This window comes from Oncorhynchus keta, chromosome 5 (assembly GCF_023373465.1).
Source record: "Oncorhynchus keta strain PuntledgeMale-10-30-2019 chromosome 5, Oket_V2, whole genome shotgun sequence".
Lineage (NCBI taxonomy): Eukaryota > Metazoa > Chordata > Actinopteri > Salmoniformes > Salmonidae > Oncorhynchus > Oncorhynchus keta.
In genome coordinates, this window is record NC_068425.1 from 3,085,918 (window position 1) to 3,101,137 (window position 15,220).

A 15,220-nucleotide genomic window follows, 5' to 3' on the forward strand; every position below is an offset into this window, starting at 1 on the left:
AATGAGAATGTCATTCTGCTGTATGGGTGTGCCTGCCTGTGTCTCTGTGTGTAACTGCGTACATCTGTCTTCCCTCACATTCCGCCGTATGGATGTTTGTGTGTGTGTGCGTTTGTGCGAGGGGGGGGGTAAGCAAGTGTGTTTTAGAGTGCATGCGAGTTACCAGCCCTGCCTCAATCCCCAACCCAGAGTGGCTCATTCTCCCCAGATTCCAGGTATTTTTAAACGAAGACGATGAAGCAAAGACAGATGGAGACCTCAGGTTTTTCCCTAAATCAAACTACAGATGGTCCCATCTGTCTCTAACTCCTCCCCCCCTTTACAGAAAAGAACAATATGGAACAAATTCAGAACAAACATCATCACATTGATCAAAGATCAATTCCAATCCTGTCACCTCCCTCCATAACTCTCCCTTTGACTTCTTTAACTTGCTTCCCATAGTGTGAGATGGTTTCTGACAGTTAAAAGGATCCCTTGGTTGTGTTACAGTGGTGTGGACTGACTGGAGATGAATGGTACCGTGGAAGAAAATAATCCCAGTACAGAGAAAAGCAGATGTCCTTTCCCGGCGACACCATGTTTTGTCACGTTCAGAGCAGCTCGGGAGGAGCAGCCTGGGAGGAGCAGCCTGGGAGGAGCAGCCTGGGAGGAGCAGCTCGGGAGGAGCAGCCTGGGAGGAGCAGCCTGGGAGGAGCAGCCTGGGAGGAGCAGCCTGGGAGGAGCAGCCCGGGAGGAGCAGCCTGGGAGGAGCAGCCTGGGAGGAGCAGCTCGGGAGGAGCAGCCTGGGAGGAGCAGCCTGGGAGGAGCAGCTCGGGAGGAGCAGCCTGGCAGGAGCAGAAAACTATGCAGAGACTTTGAATACAGTCTGAGAGACTCTTGCAACCATTGCAGGGGATCATGGCATCGTTGACCAGAGTTAGACGTGTCTCTCTTATTCAGAGGAACCAGTCTGGTTGTCACTGTCTATCCCTACCTCAGTGTTGTTCAACATGACGCCTTCGACTTTCTGAGTGATGGCGGCAGCCAGTGACGAGTGGTCAACAAAAATAGGCGGGTAACTCCTGATCACTGTTCGCGGTCAATAATGCATTTGTCTGCAAAAAGGTGGGTAAACACTCGAGCAAAATGAAATACGTGCGTTTCCGGCGTTTACATACGTTTACCGTGAACTACACCACTGGTGGCAGCGTTGGGGTCCGTGGTGTAGGAGCTAGAGATGAGGGACTTGTCTATCCGTTTCAGAGAGCATATTACAGGCCATACATGCTCGTGCAGCAAAAAAAAGGACGAGGGACTATACTGTCGGTTGCTTTTGTAGAATAGTGCTTTTGTAGAATAGGTGCTTTTGTAGAATAGTGTTTTGATCGTAGGAAAGGGGAAAAGTCTGGTTGGGATGGTTGTTTGTGTGCTGTCTTGTGATCTTGCTCCTGGTTTCCATGGTGACCCTCAGGATTTTATTATACCTAATAATAAAAGAGAAAACACAAGGGTGTTTGCAATGATGTCGTCAACAATGTTATGAAGTGCAAACACTGAAAACTCAAACCAGCCACAAATGGACGTAAATAAAGAACCAGACACATCAAAGGCAGGTTGGCATTTATTGGGATGAATCTTGTCCTGGAGGCAGCTCTGCAGAGTAGTCACTAGCTGGCCCAGCCACAAAGTGGCCCCTGGGCACCAACCTCCAGGGCACCGCTCCCAACCCTGGAGGTTGGGGGCCCCGGGGCACATGCCCTGTGTGCCCGTTCTGTAAGCTGACCCTGCCCTAACCTTAACCTCATGCCTAAGACTAACTTTTTAAAAATCTCATGACTTTTTTACGATATAGACAATTTTGACTTTGCGGCTCACCCATCTAGCGTGAGATAGGGAAGATAGGGAAAAAAACGAACAAAAAGGTACAACAACGGGCACTAACCTAACCCAGCACCAAAAATCAAGCACAAACACAAACGCAGACATGACCAAAGCAGGATAGAACTCACACAAACAAACAAACAAAAGCTGCACGTAACGACAGACACAAAACAGCACCGCAACAAGAACTCGAGAGCTCAGCCACTTTGGCCACTCACTTCCCCAGTTTAAGACGATGGCTGCGATGATGATGATGACCCCGCCAACTAGCGAGACGATGGACAGCACCATTGCGTTCCGGCCCAGACGCCGCGCCCCGTCAACGTTCCCCAGCTGCAGGCTGTTCCTCGACTGGAGAATAGAGAGACATGTTATCGATTAGGTTACAAAATGCTAGTAAGTTACCAGGTTGTTCAGAAATCCTGGTTGGAAGATTCCTAGAATCAGTAGGGAATTAAGCAGGAAATCCAGGAATCCATAATCTGGGATTTCTGGAAAACCTGGGAATTTTGGGACCCTAGTTGGTGTATATAAAGGGACCACTGCATGACGAACACAGATATGACATGTAAATAAATACACACAGTAATTCATTCACATACCCCTGCTTCAACATACACACACAAATATACCCATGCATGCAGGCAGGCAGACAGACAGAGAGACAGACACACAGGCAAAACTCACTGTGAAGACAAAAGGTTAAAAGCAGTGGGTGGCAGTCCCATCTCTTCTGACCAGAACATTGGCCATCATTTTCTGTTCATTTCCCAGCAGGTGATCACTAACACATCTCCCACTGCAGTCTCCCACTGCTTTTAGCTGTTCATCTTTGTGGTGTTTCTTAGATATCACACGCACTCATGCACACACACACACACATTCCTTCACAGACAACACTTACAAACCACATGTCAAATACTTCAAAAGTTCCACTCGCCATAACAGAGAAGACGAGAGCCACGATGTTGATGGGCCACAAGGGACAGAAGCAGGACAGGATGGCCAGGATCAGGTAGTCCCTAGGGGGCTTGCCGTTGTCCTCCTCTGTCACAGTGCTGGGCTGACGGCTGATGGAAGGCCTGGGAGACCCTGCCCCATGACCCAGCAGGGACCCAGAGCGGCTTCCTTTCCGCACCCGGCCGTTGGTTGGTTTTGCGTGTTGCAGTCGCTTGGGGGACGAGATGGAAGATGTGGGCGAGGAGTCGGCAGCACACATTCCATTACCTGTAGTAGGGTGGGTAGAGGGAGGCAAGGAGGGGAAGGAGGGTGAAAAGGAGGGACAAAGAAGGAACGAGAGAATGTCCTCATAGTTTCGTCGCCAAAATCGGGAATCCAGACATGATTCAACATCTATAGACGGGTTGGCTGACAACGTCACAAAACTATGCGTGTGTATAAATGTGGTCGGAAGGTGTGTGTTGTTATGATTCCGAACAGTCAGATAACTAGCAACAATGACAAGAAGCCGATGTGCTAGCTAGTTTAGCCTACTCAGACACCCTGCTCAAACAGAGGGATGCTATGTTAGCTAGCTGGCTATGACTATCCAACCCAACACTGGAACTCTTCCAAGTCAAGGTAAGCTTTTGGTTTTACAAATGTATTGCCACCAGGGCCTGCCGGCATAACTGCTTACTGACTGTACACTGTAACGTTACTGCATGATTGTAGCGGGGTTACTAACGCGTTAGTTCTATTAGCTATGTTGACTATGATGTTACTTTAGCTACTATGGTGACAACGATGTAGGCTGTGTGTAGCGGTTATGGTTTGGCTTGGAATGTTTTTTTCACCTGGTCACATACAGCTGATGTGTTGTGCATTGAAGTCCACAAGCGAAGGGAAAAGGTGAGAGGAGAGTGAATAGATGTGAGTAGGAATGGAACGAGGCTGCTATGAAAGTGAACTGTGTTTACTTTCATAACTGTTTATATTCATTCTGCAAATTCTGTTGAAAAACGTTTCTTAAACGGAAGCAAACGGAACAAAATGGGGACAAACATACCTGAATTTGTCCAATAGAAACTTTTGTTTGCAACTGTTGGACTAATGATTACACCCTATATCAGCTAGATGCAGGCAGGAGTGTGCAAGGCGGTATTGAATGTGTCACTGTCTGTTCATTGTGAATATGTCTCTGTCTGACTCCTCAAATTTTTCTCTCAACCTGTGTGCACCTACATTGTAAACGTTCATTCATAGACTAGGTCATAGCAACCTCATGTAGTAACCTAAACCTATCACTGTTACATTGAACTGGGTGAATGGAATATGAACTGACAATAGAATGTAATAGAAATAAGGCCATGCTCATGAAAAATCGTCCTCCCTCATCTTAAATGGCACTGACCACCACTGATGTATAGATAGGTGTAATCTAGAGCTCTCTCTCTCTCTTGCTTCTCCTTCACTTTGGAAGAAATTCATTGGTTCAAAACTGTTCTAGAGCGTGTTGATTTTTAATCCGAGGGTATCCTGTTATTGACACACTTGTTGAATTATGCTGCACAACCTGACAACAACAGTAATTCATGATTCTAGATAGAGCAGGTGAGTGCAGGTAGGACAGAGGCATTTTTTGTGGTTCAAATCAATATATTTGTACAATTCTCAAATGGCTCCGATACCCCTTCTGAAAAATGATTGCATTCAGAGTGCAGTATAATTGCTATATGCTGCAAAGACTGCATCCAAAGTACCACAGTCGACTGCAATTACTGCCCTTTTACTGCAGTTTCAAAACTTTAAATATATATATTTTTTTGGAAGGGCACAAGTGATTGACGTATGGTGTGGTCAAGCCAATAACCTACGTATACTTTTCGTTTGGAAAGGGATAGAAAGAAAGGGTTTAATTGAAAGCCTAGTGGAGGGAGGGGAGGATTGAGTCATTGAAAGAAGAAACGGTGCTGAAGAGAAGGTTGCTATCTGTAAATCATGCATCTGTCTTACTTAAGTGATTCCCGGACGGACAGGGCCAGACACTCAGGGTAATGAGAAGGGGAAGTGAAGGGACATCTCTAGAAAACAAACATTCGTAGAGTCGTAGATCACAACAACAGAGATGAGCTCAAAGTGTTGAGAGGGGTGTTAATTTGAAGTTGGGGTGGGTAGGGTGGAGGAGACTGGGGTGGGGTAGAGGAGGATAGGGGGGTTGTGGAATATTTATTTACTGGTCTCCATCTTCTCGCTGATTACTGCCAAGTGGTCTTTGCATTCCGATTGGCTGAAGTCAGGGGCTGTCTCTTGGTGCTCAGCGCTGGTTGGCTGGGAGGTGATAGTCTGTTCCGGCTGCTGTTCTCCCTCCACTCCACTAGGGGCAGCATTGGTGTTGGAAGCCATGGCAGAATGCGGACGATGTTGTTTTCACTGGTAGTTTGGGCCTGTTTGATGATTGGTCTTGATTGGACTTTTGATCTTCTTCAACTGAAATGAAAAGGGGAAATAGAGAACATGATTCATTTGACAGTTACTTGCATTGTGGTGTTATCAAATTACCAGTTTGTTAGCACGGAAGTCTTAGAGCTCCTGCAATGTTCTGATCAACCGTACAATATACTATAGTCTAATGTTTCTAAACATTTTATACAGGTATACCAGGGACCAGCCAGCAAGCAATGGCTTTCTTCATTGGGACTGCTTAGATTAAACTTGACATTTTACCAAATCGTAGTCAGCTAACCATCTGAGGGGCGTGTAAGCCACATCCGGGGACCATATAGGAAGGAAACTACCCACCATGAGGCCAATATTGACTTTAAAATAGTTACAGTTTATTGGCTGTGATAAAGGAAAACTGAGGATGGATCAACATTGTAGTTACTCCACAATACTAACCTAATTGACAGAGAAAAGATGGAAGACTGTACAGAATACAAATATTCCAAAAGATTGCATACCATTTGTAACAAGGCACTAAAGTAATACTACAAAAATTTGGCAAAGCAATTCACTTTTTGTCCTGAAGACAAAGTGTTATGTTTGGGGAAAATCCAATATAACACATTGCAGAGTACCACTCTCCATACTTTCAAGCATAGTGGTGGCTGCATCATGTTATGGGTATGCTTGTAATTGTTAAGTACTGGGGAGTTTTTCAGGATAAAAAAATGACGGAATGGAGCTAAGCACAGGCAAAATCCTAGAGGACAACCTGGTTTAATCTGCTTTCCACTAGACACTGAGAGAGGAATTCACATGTCAGCAGGACAATAACCTGAAACACAAGGCCAAATCTACACTGGAGTTGCTTACAAAGAAGACAGTGAATGTTCCTGAGTGGCTGAGTTACAGTTTTGACTTAAATCTACTAGAACATCTATTGCAATCGTCAACAACCAATTTGACAGAGCTTGAACAATCCAGGTGTGTAAAGCTCTTAGAGACTTACCGAGAAAGACTCACAGCTTTAATCGCTGCAAAAGGTGCGTCTACAAAGTATTGACTCAGGGGTGTGAATACTTATGTTAATGAGTATTCACACAGGTATTGTGTGTAGATGGATACATTTTAAATTACGGCTGTAACACAACAAAATGTGTAATAAGTCAAGGGGTATGAATACTTTCTGAAGGCATATACTGTTGGGAATAGGGTGCTATTTGGGACATAGGGTGCTATTTGAGACTACTGCCAATAAACATTGTACCTACTCTGTTAATAATGCACTGTTGCCAGTAGCAACCGACTGACTGACCAATGAGAATATCTCTCCACATAGGTATGACAGCCTCTGGGAATGTAATAGATGTTCTTCAAAGAGAGGAAATGTTTGGAAAATAACATGTTTTTTTTTACAACTATGCAATACAATAAAGCAATAAAACAGAACGGAGTAGGCTATGACTGAAGACCTGCAATGTTAGACAGAGTAAATGGCAGAGAAAAAGGCACTTCTCTTATAACTAGTTGGAACCGGTTCAGGGAACAGAACCGAAAACCGTAAAATAAAGGAAATTATTTGAGGAACAGAACCCAAACCAAAAACGAAAGTGATCTATTCCGTTCAGAAAATAAAGTTATACATAAAAAAATCCAGTCCCACAAAAATCGCAACAAACTGCCTATGCAAAGCCCTCACTCTGTCACTCAGAAACGTATTCCAGGTGTATTGCCGCCACCAACTGGACGGGTTGAAAAAACAGTGTAAAAATAAAATCCATACATGGTAGGGATAACTAACTTGATCCACCCCGTCAAAAAAAATTACATTGACAAAACCAAAACAAAAATCATACTTCTTCCTTCCTTCACATCTCTTCATATGTGCTTTTAACGACTTTCATATACAGATAAAATGACTTACCCACTCCAGAAAAGCTGCTCTATCCGGTAAAGTAATTTAGTGTTGAGTTAAAATTTTAAATACATCAAAGTACCATTCAAAAATGTGGATACACCTACTCATTCAAGGGTTTTTCTTTATTTTTTTACTATTTTCTATATTGTAGAATAATAATGGAGACATCAAAACGATCAAATAACACATATGGAATCATGTAGTAACTAAAAAAGTGTTAAATAAATCAAAATGTTTTATATTTGAGATTCTTCAAAGTAGCCACCCTTTGCCTTGATGACAACTTTGCACACTCTTGGCATTCTCTCAACCAGCTTCACCTGGAATGCCATTCCAACAGTCTTGAATGAGTTCCCACATATGCTGAGCACTTGTTGGGTGCTTTTCCTTAATTCTGCAGTCCAACCCACCCCAAACCATTTCAATTGGGTTGAGGTCAGGTGATAGTAGAGGCCAGATCATCTGATGCAGCACTCCATCACTCTCCTTCTTGGTCAATAGCTCTTACACAACCTGGAGGTGTGTTGGATCATTGTCCTGTTGAAAAACAAATGATAGTCCCACTAAGCGCAAACCAGATGAAATGGCGTATCACTGCAGAAAGCTGTGGTAGCCACGCTGGTTAGGTGTGCCTTGAATTCTAAATAATATCACTGACAGTGTCACCTGCAAAGCACCCACACACCATCACACCTCCTCCTCCATGCTTCATAGTGGGAACCACACATGCGGAGATCATCCGTTCACCTACTCTGTGTCTCACAAAGACATGGCGGTTGGAAACAAAAATCTCACATTTGGACTCCACCAAATGTGGGTCTTTCTTTGTTGTGGCAGTTCTCATGAGAGCCAGTTTCATCATAGCGACTGCACTTGAAAAAACTTTCAAACTTCTTGAAATGTTCCGGATTGACTGTTCATGTCTTAAAGTAATGATGGACTGTTATTTCTCTTTTCATATTTGATCTGTTCTTGCCATAATATGGACTTGATCTTTTACCAAATAGGGCTATCTTCTGTATACCACCCCTACCTAGTCACAACACAACTGATTGGCTCAAACGCATTAAGAAGGAAAGAAATTCAACAAATTAACTTTTAACAAGGCACACCTGTTAATTGAAATCCATTCCAGGTGAATACCTCATGAAGCTGGTTGAGAGAATGCCAAGACTCAGCAAAGCGGTCATCGAGGTAAAGGGTGACTATCTCAAATATAAAATAAATGTTAACTTGTTTAACACTGCCATGAAGTATCAAATCAATGTCATGAAGTATCAAATCAAATCAAACTTGATTTGTTACATGCACCGAATACAACAGGTGTAGTAGACCTTACCGTGAAATGCTTACTTACAAGCCCTTAACCAACAATGCAGTTCAAGAAAGAGTTAAGAAAATATTTACAAATAAACTAAAGTAAAAAATAATAAAAAGTAACAGAATAAAATAACAATAACAAGGCTATATACAGGGGTACTGGTACTGAGTCAATGTGGAGGCTATATACAGGGGGTACCGGTACCGAGTCAATGTGGAGGCTATATACAGGGGTACCGTACCGAGTCAATGTGGAGGCTATATACAGGGGGTACTGGTACCGAGTCAATGTGGAGGCTATATACAGGGGTACTGGTACCGAGTCAATGTGGAGGCTATATACAGGGGTACTGGTACCGAGCCAATGTGGAGGCTATATACAGGGGTACCGGTACCGAGTCAATGTGGAGGCTATATACAGGGGTACTGGTACCGAGTCAATGTGGAGGCTATATACAGGGGGTACCGGTGCCGAGTCAATGTGGAGGCTATATGCAGGGGGTACTGGTACCGAGTCAATGTGGAGGCTATATACAGGGGTACTGGTACCGAGTCAATGTGCGGGGGTACAGGTTAGTCGAGGTAATTTGTACATGTAGGTAGGGGTAAAGTGACTATGCATAGATAATAAACAGTCTCATGGGTTGGGGGTAGAAGGTGTTAAGGAGCCTTTTGGTCCTAGACTTGGCGTTCCGGAACCGCTTGCCGTGCGGTAGCAGAGAGAACAGTCTATGACTTGGGTGACTGGAGACTTTGACAATGTTTTGGGCCTTTCCTCTGACACTGCCTAGTATATAGGTCCTGGATGACAGGAAGCTTGGCCCCAGTGATGTACTAGGCCGTACGCACAACTCTCTGTAGCGCCTTACGATCAGATGCCGAGGAGTTGCCATACCAGGCGGTGATGCAACCGGTCAGGATGCTCTCAATGGTGCAGCTGTAGAACCTTTTGAAGATCTGGGGACTCATGCCAAATCTTTTCAGTCTCCTGAGGGGAAAAGGTGTTGTCGTGCCCTCTTCACAACTGTCTTGGTGTGTTTGGACCATTATAGTTTGTTGGTGATGTGGACACCAAGGAACTTGAAACTCTCGACACGCTCCACTACAGTCTCGTCGATGTTAATGGAGGCCTGTTCGGCCCGCCTTTTCCTGTAGTACACAATTAGCTTCTTTGTCTTGCTCACATTGAGGGAGAGGTTGTTGTCCTGGCACCACACTGCCAGGTCTCTGACCTCCTCCCTGCAAACTGTCTCATCGTTGTGGGTAGTCAGGCCTACCACTGTTGTGTCGTCAGCAAACTTAATGATGGTGTTGGAGTCGTGTTTGGCCACGCAGTCGTGGGTGATCATGGAGTACAGGAGGGGACTAAGCACGCACCCTGAGGGGCCCCAGTGTTGAGGATCAGCGTGGCAGACGTATTGTTACCTACCCTTACCACCTGGGGACGGCCCGTCAGAAAGCCCAGGATCCAGTTGCAGACGGAGGTGTTTAGTCCTAGGATCCTTAGCTTAGTGATGAATTTTGTTTGCACTATGGTGTTGAACGCTGAGCTGTGTCTGACTCCTTAAGATAAGCCACACCCATCAAGCCCCACCCCTTTCACCTTTATGCCACACCCCTCCTATCTGCACACCTCTCTCAGCACTTGGTCGTGTTCCAGGCTGACTACATTTCAGACGCCTGACAGATCTCACAACACCTTGATAGGTGTTTTAAATGTCTGCTAACCACATCATATGATCAACAATCTGATGCCTGACTCCAGTCGATGATGTGGTACTCAGCCATTGTTTGGTGAAACGTAAAGTCTGCAATGTAGTCGACCTGGTAAGCGAACAAAGTCTTCAGACAGGTGACGTCACACTTACGTGGCGCTATTCCCTTACATAAGTTACACAACCTAAGTTAGCTAAGTTAGACAACTACATATCACAGTTACTTGACTGACTAAATCGGACATAAGACAATTCTGTCAACCCTCTTATCATTTTGAATAAGAGTTAGAGTGAGGATTAGAGGTAATAAGGATTAGTCCGTGTCGAATAGTAAGGCTGGGATACATTCAAACCTGCCATAGAGACAGAATCATTGGATCACTTGTTTTGGTTTTTGGTCGCAGGTTCAGGAATGGCTGAAGAATTGGAGCATTTACTTGGAACTAACTCTGGAAATAGCACTGCTAGGTGATTTGAAAAGTCATAGTCAATCGATCAATAATATATATTGAACAAAAATATAAACAAAACATGTAAAGTGTTGGTCCCATGTTTCATGAGCTGAAATAAAAGATCCCAGAAATGTTCCATATGCACAAAAAGCTTATTTCTCTCATATTTTGTGCACAAATGTGTTAACATCCCTATTAGTGAGCATTTATTCTTTTTCAAGATAATCCATCCATTTGACAGATGTGGCATATCAAGAAGCAGATTAAACAGAATGATCATTACACAGGTGCACCTTGTGCCGGGGACACTAAAATGTGCCATTTTGTAACACAACACAATGCCACAGATGTCTCAAGTTTTGAGGGAGCGAGCAATTGGCATGCTGTGACTGCAGGAATGTTCACCAGAGCTGTTGCCAGAGAATTGAATATTCCTTTCTCTACCATAAGCTGCATCCAACCGGCCTCACAACCACAGACCACGTGTAACCACGCCAGCCCAGGACCTCCACATCCAGCTTCTTCACCTGTGGGATCGTCTGAGACCAGCCACCAGGACAGCTGATGAAATTGAGGAGTATTTCTGTGTGTAATAAATCCCTTTTGTGTGGAAAACTCATTCTGATTGGCTGGGCCTGGCTCCCACTGGTTGAATCAATGTTGTTTCCACGTCATTTCAATTAAATTACGTTGAACCAACATGGAATAGACATTAAATTGACATCTGTGTCCAGTGAGCTGGTAGTAGTAGTTGGTTAAGACAATTTGACCATTGGAAAAAGAACTACTGCATAAATACTGCAATGCGGGTTTTATTGAATTGAGTCCAAAGTGTTAATGAAATTATAATTACTATAAACTCGGTTTAGGGTGGGGACGGTTTGAATTCCCCAAGCAATCAACCTAACCTGGCTCTTACATATTGTCCACAAGACAAACTTACACCCCTTCCCTCACTTCCTTACTTAGGCAGGGATTTAAGTTGCCCCTTTCTGCAATTAAATGACCGAGCTGCCTCATGGGTGGAATGTTATTAATATTTTAATAATTTCATAATTAATAAACTTTTTCTTTTTTTTTTACACAGAAAATCTGGTGTTTCTATGTCAAACGGTTTTGTTATATTTCAGTCTTCTGTGATGCACAGTATATACAGTGTCATGTTGGAATGCAAACTCCAATTGAATACATTTAAATTCTATATCTGACATCTTGCAGGTATCTTCTTTTTTGTGAGGTATATACTTTTTGTTCAAAGTGGATTTGTTTAAGACTACCAAGAAACACTTGTGTGGCCGATTTTGCCCACTGCAGTAAATGGATTAAAGGTGCGTTGTTGACAAGGGCATTGCACTGTCGACAATGCACCTCTTAAAGGCAATGTTCTCGAAGCTTGTGGAGATCACATTCATTGTAAACACTGTAGATTTTCGGGTTTAAGTTTAAATAAGAGGTTTGCGCAGGACTGGTTTCTTCATCCCACTCCTACTGCTTTTGCACGCTCCCACTGGCTTCTTGTCTGACTCCCACCCGCTCCTGCAAGAACTGGTCCCGAACCTGACCACAGTCCTGCAATGTTATTTTAGGTGTATGTTACACAGCTTACACAGCAGTTTTGCCGGCCTAGGCAAGATCAAAATGCGCGAAAATAGCCTAAGAAATATGAGAATGAAGTACCATTGATTTTGGGCCTAGTGCTGAGCGATTAGTCCTTTTTTGAGGTCAGTTCGTTTAAAAAACTAAATGTTAACGGTTTTCGGTGTCGATTATATATATATATATTTTTTTTCTCATTAAATGCATTATGAAATATGACCTTTCAATTATTTACAGCTTTTTAAATTTAAATTCCAAAGCCACGTATTGAGAACATTCAATTGCCAAAACATTAAAAACAGTCCATTGTCTCTAACAACTCAGAATGAAGCAATTAATAAGAGCCCCATGATAGTAGTGAAGGCCCATTACTGCTTATCACTTATTATTAACCATCATCTATTCACATGACTTTATTTAAATAAAATATTTCAGTTGTGTATATTACTCTATTATTTAATTTCATCATCTCATCTCTGCTCAGACAGCAACAGCCAGAGAACCATCTAATGTAATTTCTGTTCTCCCCAACGAGCCAAGTTCTCCTTGGCTAGCGAAAAGGCGAGACGTCGGGAAGTATAACTATACACCCCAAGAATATGCTGCAATGGATTCTGGTCATTGTCTGCCGGGAAGTGAATTTCTGGTCCAAATTACTAGGTTTAATATTTGCCTATTAAAAACTAAATTCTCTGCAGCGTTTTTGATTTGACGTCTTTCGTGCTTGATAGGATTTATCTCTAGAGAAACTGCGCGTTGAGCTCATAAAAATGAACTACGCCATTTAACCGACGTTGGTCAATTAGTTGTTTAATATTCGGGGGAAAAAAACGACATTTCGGTTAATTGCTTATTGGGCTATATCAGCCAATAGGCTAGACGTAGTTTGAAAGAGAGCCAGAGTTGGGTTGAAATAGAATAGGAGAGTAGACACGTGCACTTCGCTAGAACTACGTTGTGCATAACTTTTAGCAGGCAGAGACAAATAAATGTGTTATCAATACTTAATAGCTAGTCAATGTAGAAACCGAAACTATCGCCTGTCATACTTCGGAAGTTAATGTAATTGGCAAGACAACTGCCTCGGGCTTTCCCCCATGCATATAGCCTACGGGCTATTTAATTGAGACACCACATATAAGCGCACTTGATCTCGAAAGCCCAACAAAAGGGGAATACTGCTATCTAACGTAATTTACCTTTAAAAGTCAGGTGCAATGCGTTTGCCGATAAGGTGCATTGGACTGACTCCCGGCCTTACTTCCTCTACAACTTGACATCCGGATATTCTCTGTCCTGTAAATACTTTCATTCCATTTACAGGGTTGTTAGAGTATACTGTGTGTACATGTCATTTATTTAAAAAAAAGTGTTCGGCTTCGCTAAGAGGCGTTGTTGAGACATACAATTAAATCTGAGTACCACCCAACACGCTTTACAAAGATGAATGTTGTAAAAATATAAACATACATGGGAAATGTAATGGTTATTATAATAAATATTGTACATTTTGATGACATTTACATAGAATAATTATCTGCAATTAATTCAGGGAATGAGACTGACATACTAGAGGAGAATGAAGAGGGGGTGGAGGAGAGAAGGGAGGGGAGGAAAGTGGAATGAGCACATCATGGAAAATGTGATTTTAGCCCACTTATGACTTATGCAGACTAACATATATATGTTTGGAAAACCACTGAATGCATAATAAAGATGCCTACAGACACATATACATGCATGCCTGCCTGCCTTACACACCACACACACACAGAGAGAGAGCGAGAGAGAGAGAGAGAGGCATAAATACACATGCACCCTCTCCCCGCCCTCCCTCGCTCTTTCTCTCATCTCTCATGCACAGGAGTAAATTGCAGAATGAACAAATGTCTGGTGCATTCTCTCAGACACACGAGCGCGCACCATAGTCTGCATGCACACACAATGATGACACACCCACTTTAAACCGCACATGCAGTGCATACTGTACACTACAGACTGGCTACTGTACACTACAGATAGCAAAATATGAACAAAATCACATAGAAACCGCATGCTATCCACCTAGGCCTACCTGATCTTATTGAGTGACATGAAACATTATCCTTAACATTTTGCTTTTCTTGATCACAATTCCAAATATTACAGAAAATGCAACGTGCGAGAAAAGAGAACACAAGTTCAGTAAACTACGATTAAAATCTCCACCCAGAATTCGCCAAATTGTCTTGGTAAACGGTAACGGTAAAATTAGGCTACAGACCACGCCGTGGGATGTCAAACTGCGCTCTTGTGCTTGCTATGTTGCTACCTCGCCTCTCTCTCCCTCTTTTGTTCAACGGCGCTGCAAGATTGGGGGGGCAGGAAACTCCGGTGCCTGGAGGCGGGTAGAAAGGAGGGGAGAGAGGGAGAAGTCGACGCAGCACATGCTTTCGCTCGCTTATCTCTCTCGCACTGCTTTCCTTTATTTATTTATTTGATCTCAGGCTCTATTTCGCTGATGGGGAAAATAGGATACCAACGCGCCACTTGCGCCGTCCACATACCGGTTTCGTTAGTCATACCCCTCAAGCGATCCTTTGCCGCTGGTGCACTGACCGATTTATGTTAGCCAATATTTATTCCTATAATCATGTGGTCAATATTGTTGACAGTATTAAGCCAGCAATTGAAAATACAGTGCATGCTTGGCTATTATTTGGTCATGTCTGGCCCAACTTTGCTCATCGCACGTGAAGTGGAGATTTTCAGTACCAGCCAGGCCGAGCCATGAGGGATACTTTAGTGTTGTATGCTAGCGACGTCCTGTGGACAGAAGTGTAGGCCAAGTTAAACTGGGTCTGTTTGCTCTTTGGACAAACAAAATATTTGATCACGTTACCAGTTAACGTTACCTTCAACTAAACCCCATTTTGTTCTACGTATATTACCTGGTCACATATGCATTGGGATTGTCGAAAATAGGCTATCAA

At 43.3% G+C, this 15,220-nt stretch overlaps 1 protein-coding gene across 4 annotated transcripts; it reads right to left on the reverse strand.

Moving 5' to 3' along the window:
• Positions 1 to 929: 929 nt before the first annotated feature.
• Positions 930 to 14,583, reverse strand: LOC127905958 (trafficking regulator of GLUT4 1-like). 4 transcript variants are annotated; one of them, XM_052518463.1, is made up of 6 exons: positions 14,323 to 14,583; positions 13,448 to 13,544; positions 5,040 to 5,292; positions 2,804 to 3,090; positions 2,082 to 2,214; positions 930 to 1,466 (listed from the first exon to the last, which is right to left on the reverse strand). In XM_052518463.1, exons 3-6 carry the CDS (start codon positions 5,206 to 5,208, stop codon positions 1,450 to 1,452), a joined length of 606 nt encoding a protein of 201 aa, XP_052374423.1. In that variant the 5' UTR covers positions 5,209 to 5,292; positions 13,448 to 13,544; positions 14,323 to 14,583; the 3' UTR covers positions 930 to 1,449. The 4 variants fall into 4 exon arrangements, with proteins under 4 accessions (XP_052374423.1, XP_052374422.1, XP_052374424.1 ...); XM_052518462.1 differs by having other exon boundaries at positions 13,448 to 13,553; XM_052518464.1 differs by lacking the exon at positions 13,448 to 13,544 and having other exon boundaries at positions 14,512 to 14,583.
• Positions 14,584 to 15,220: the final 637 nt, after the last annotated feature.

Excerpts from the sequence above, each read along its gene's own strand:
- LOC127905958 (XM_052518464.1), bottom strand. The coding sequence starts at position 5,208 with ATGGCTTCCAACACCAATGCTGCCCCTAGTGGAGTGGAGGGAGAACAG. Across the intron at positions 3,091-5,039 it reads CAGCGAGAAGATGGAGACCA|GTAATGGAATGTGTGCTGCC; the intron begins GTAAATAAATAT and ends ACCCTACTACAG. Across the intron at positions 2,215-2,803 it reads CTCTCGTCTTCTCTGTTATG|TCGAGGAACAGCCTGCAGCT; the intron begins GCGAGTGGAACT and ends TCTATTCTCCAG.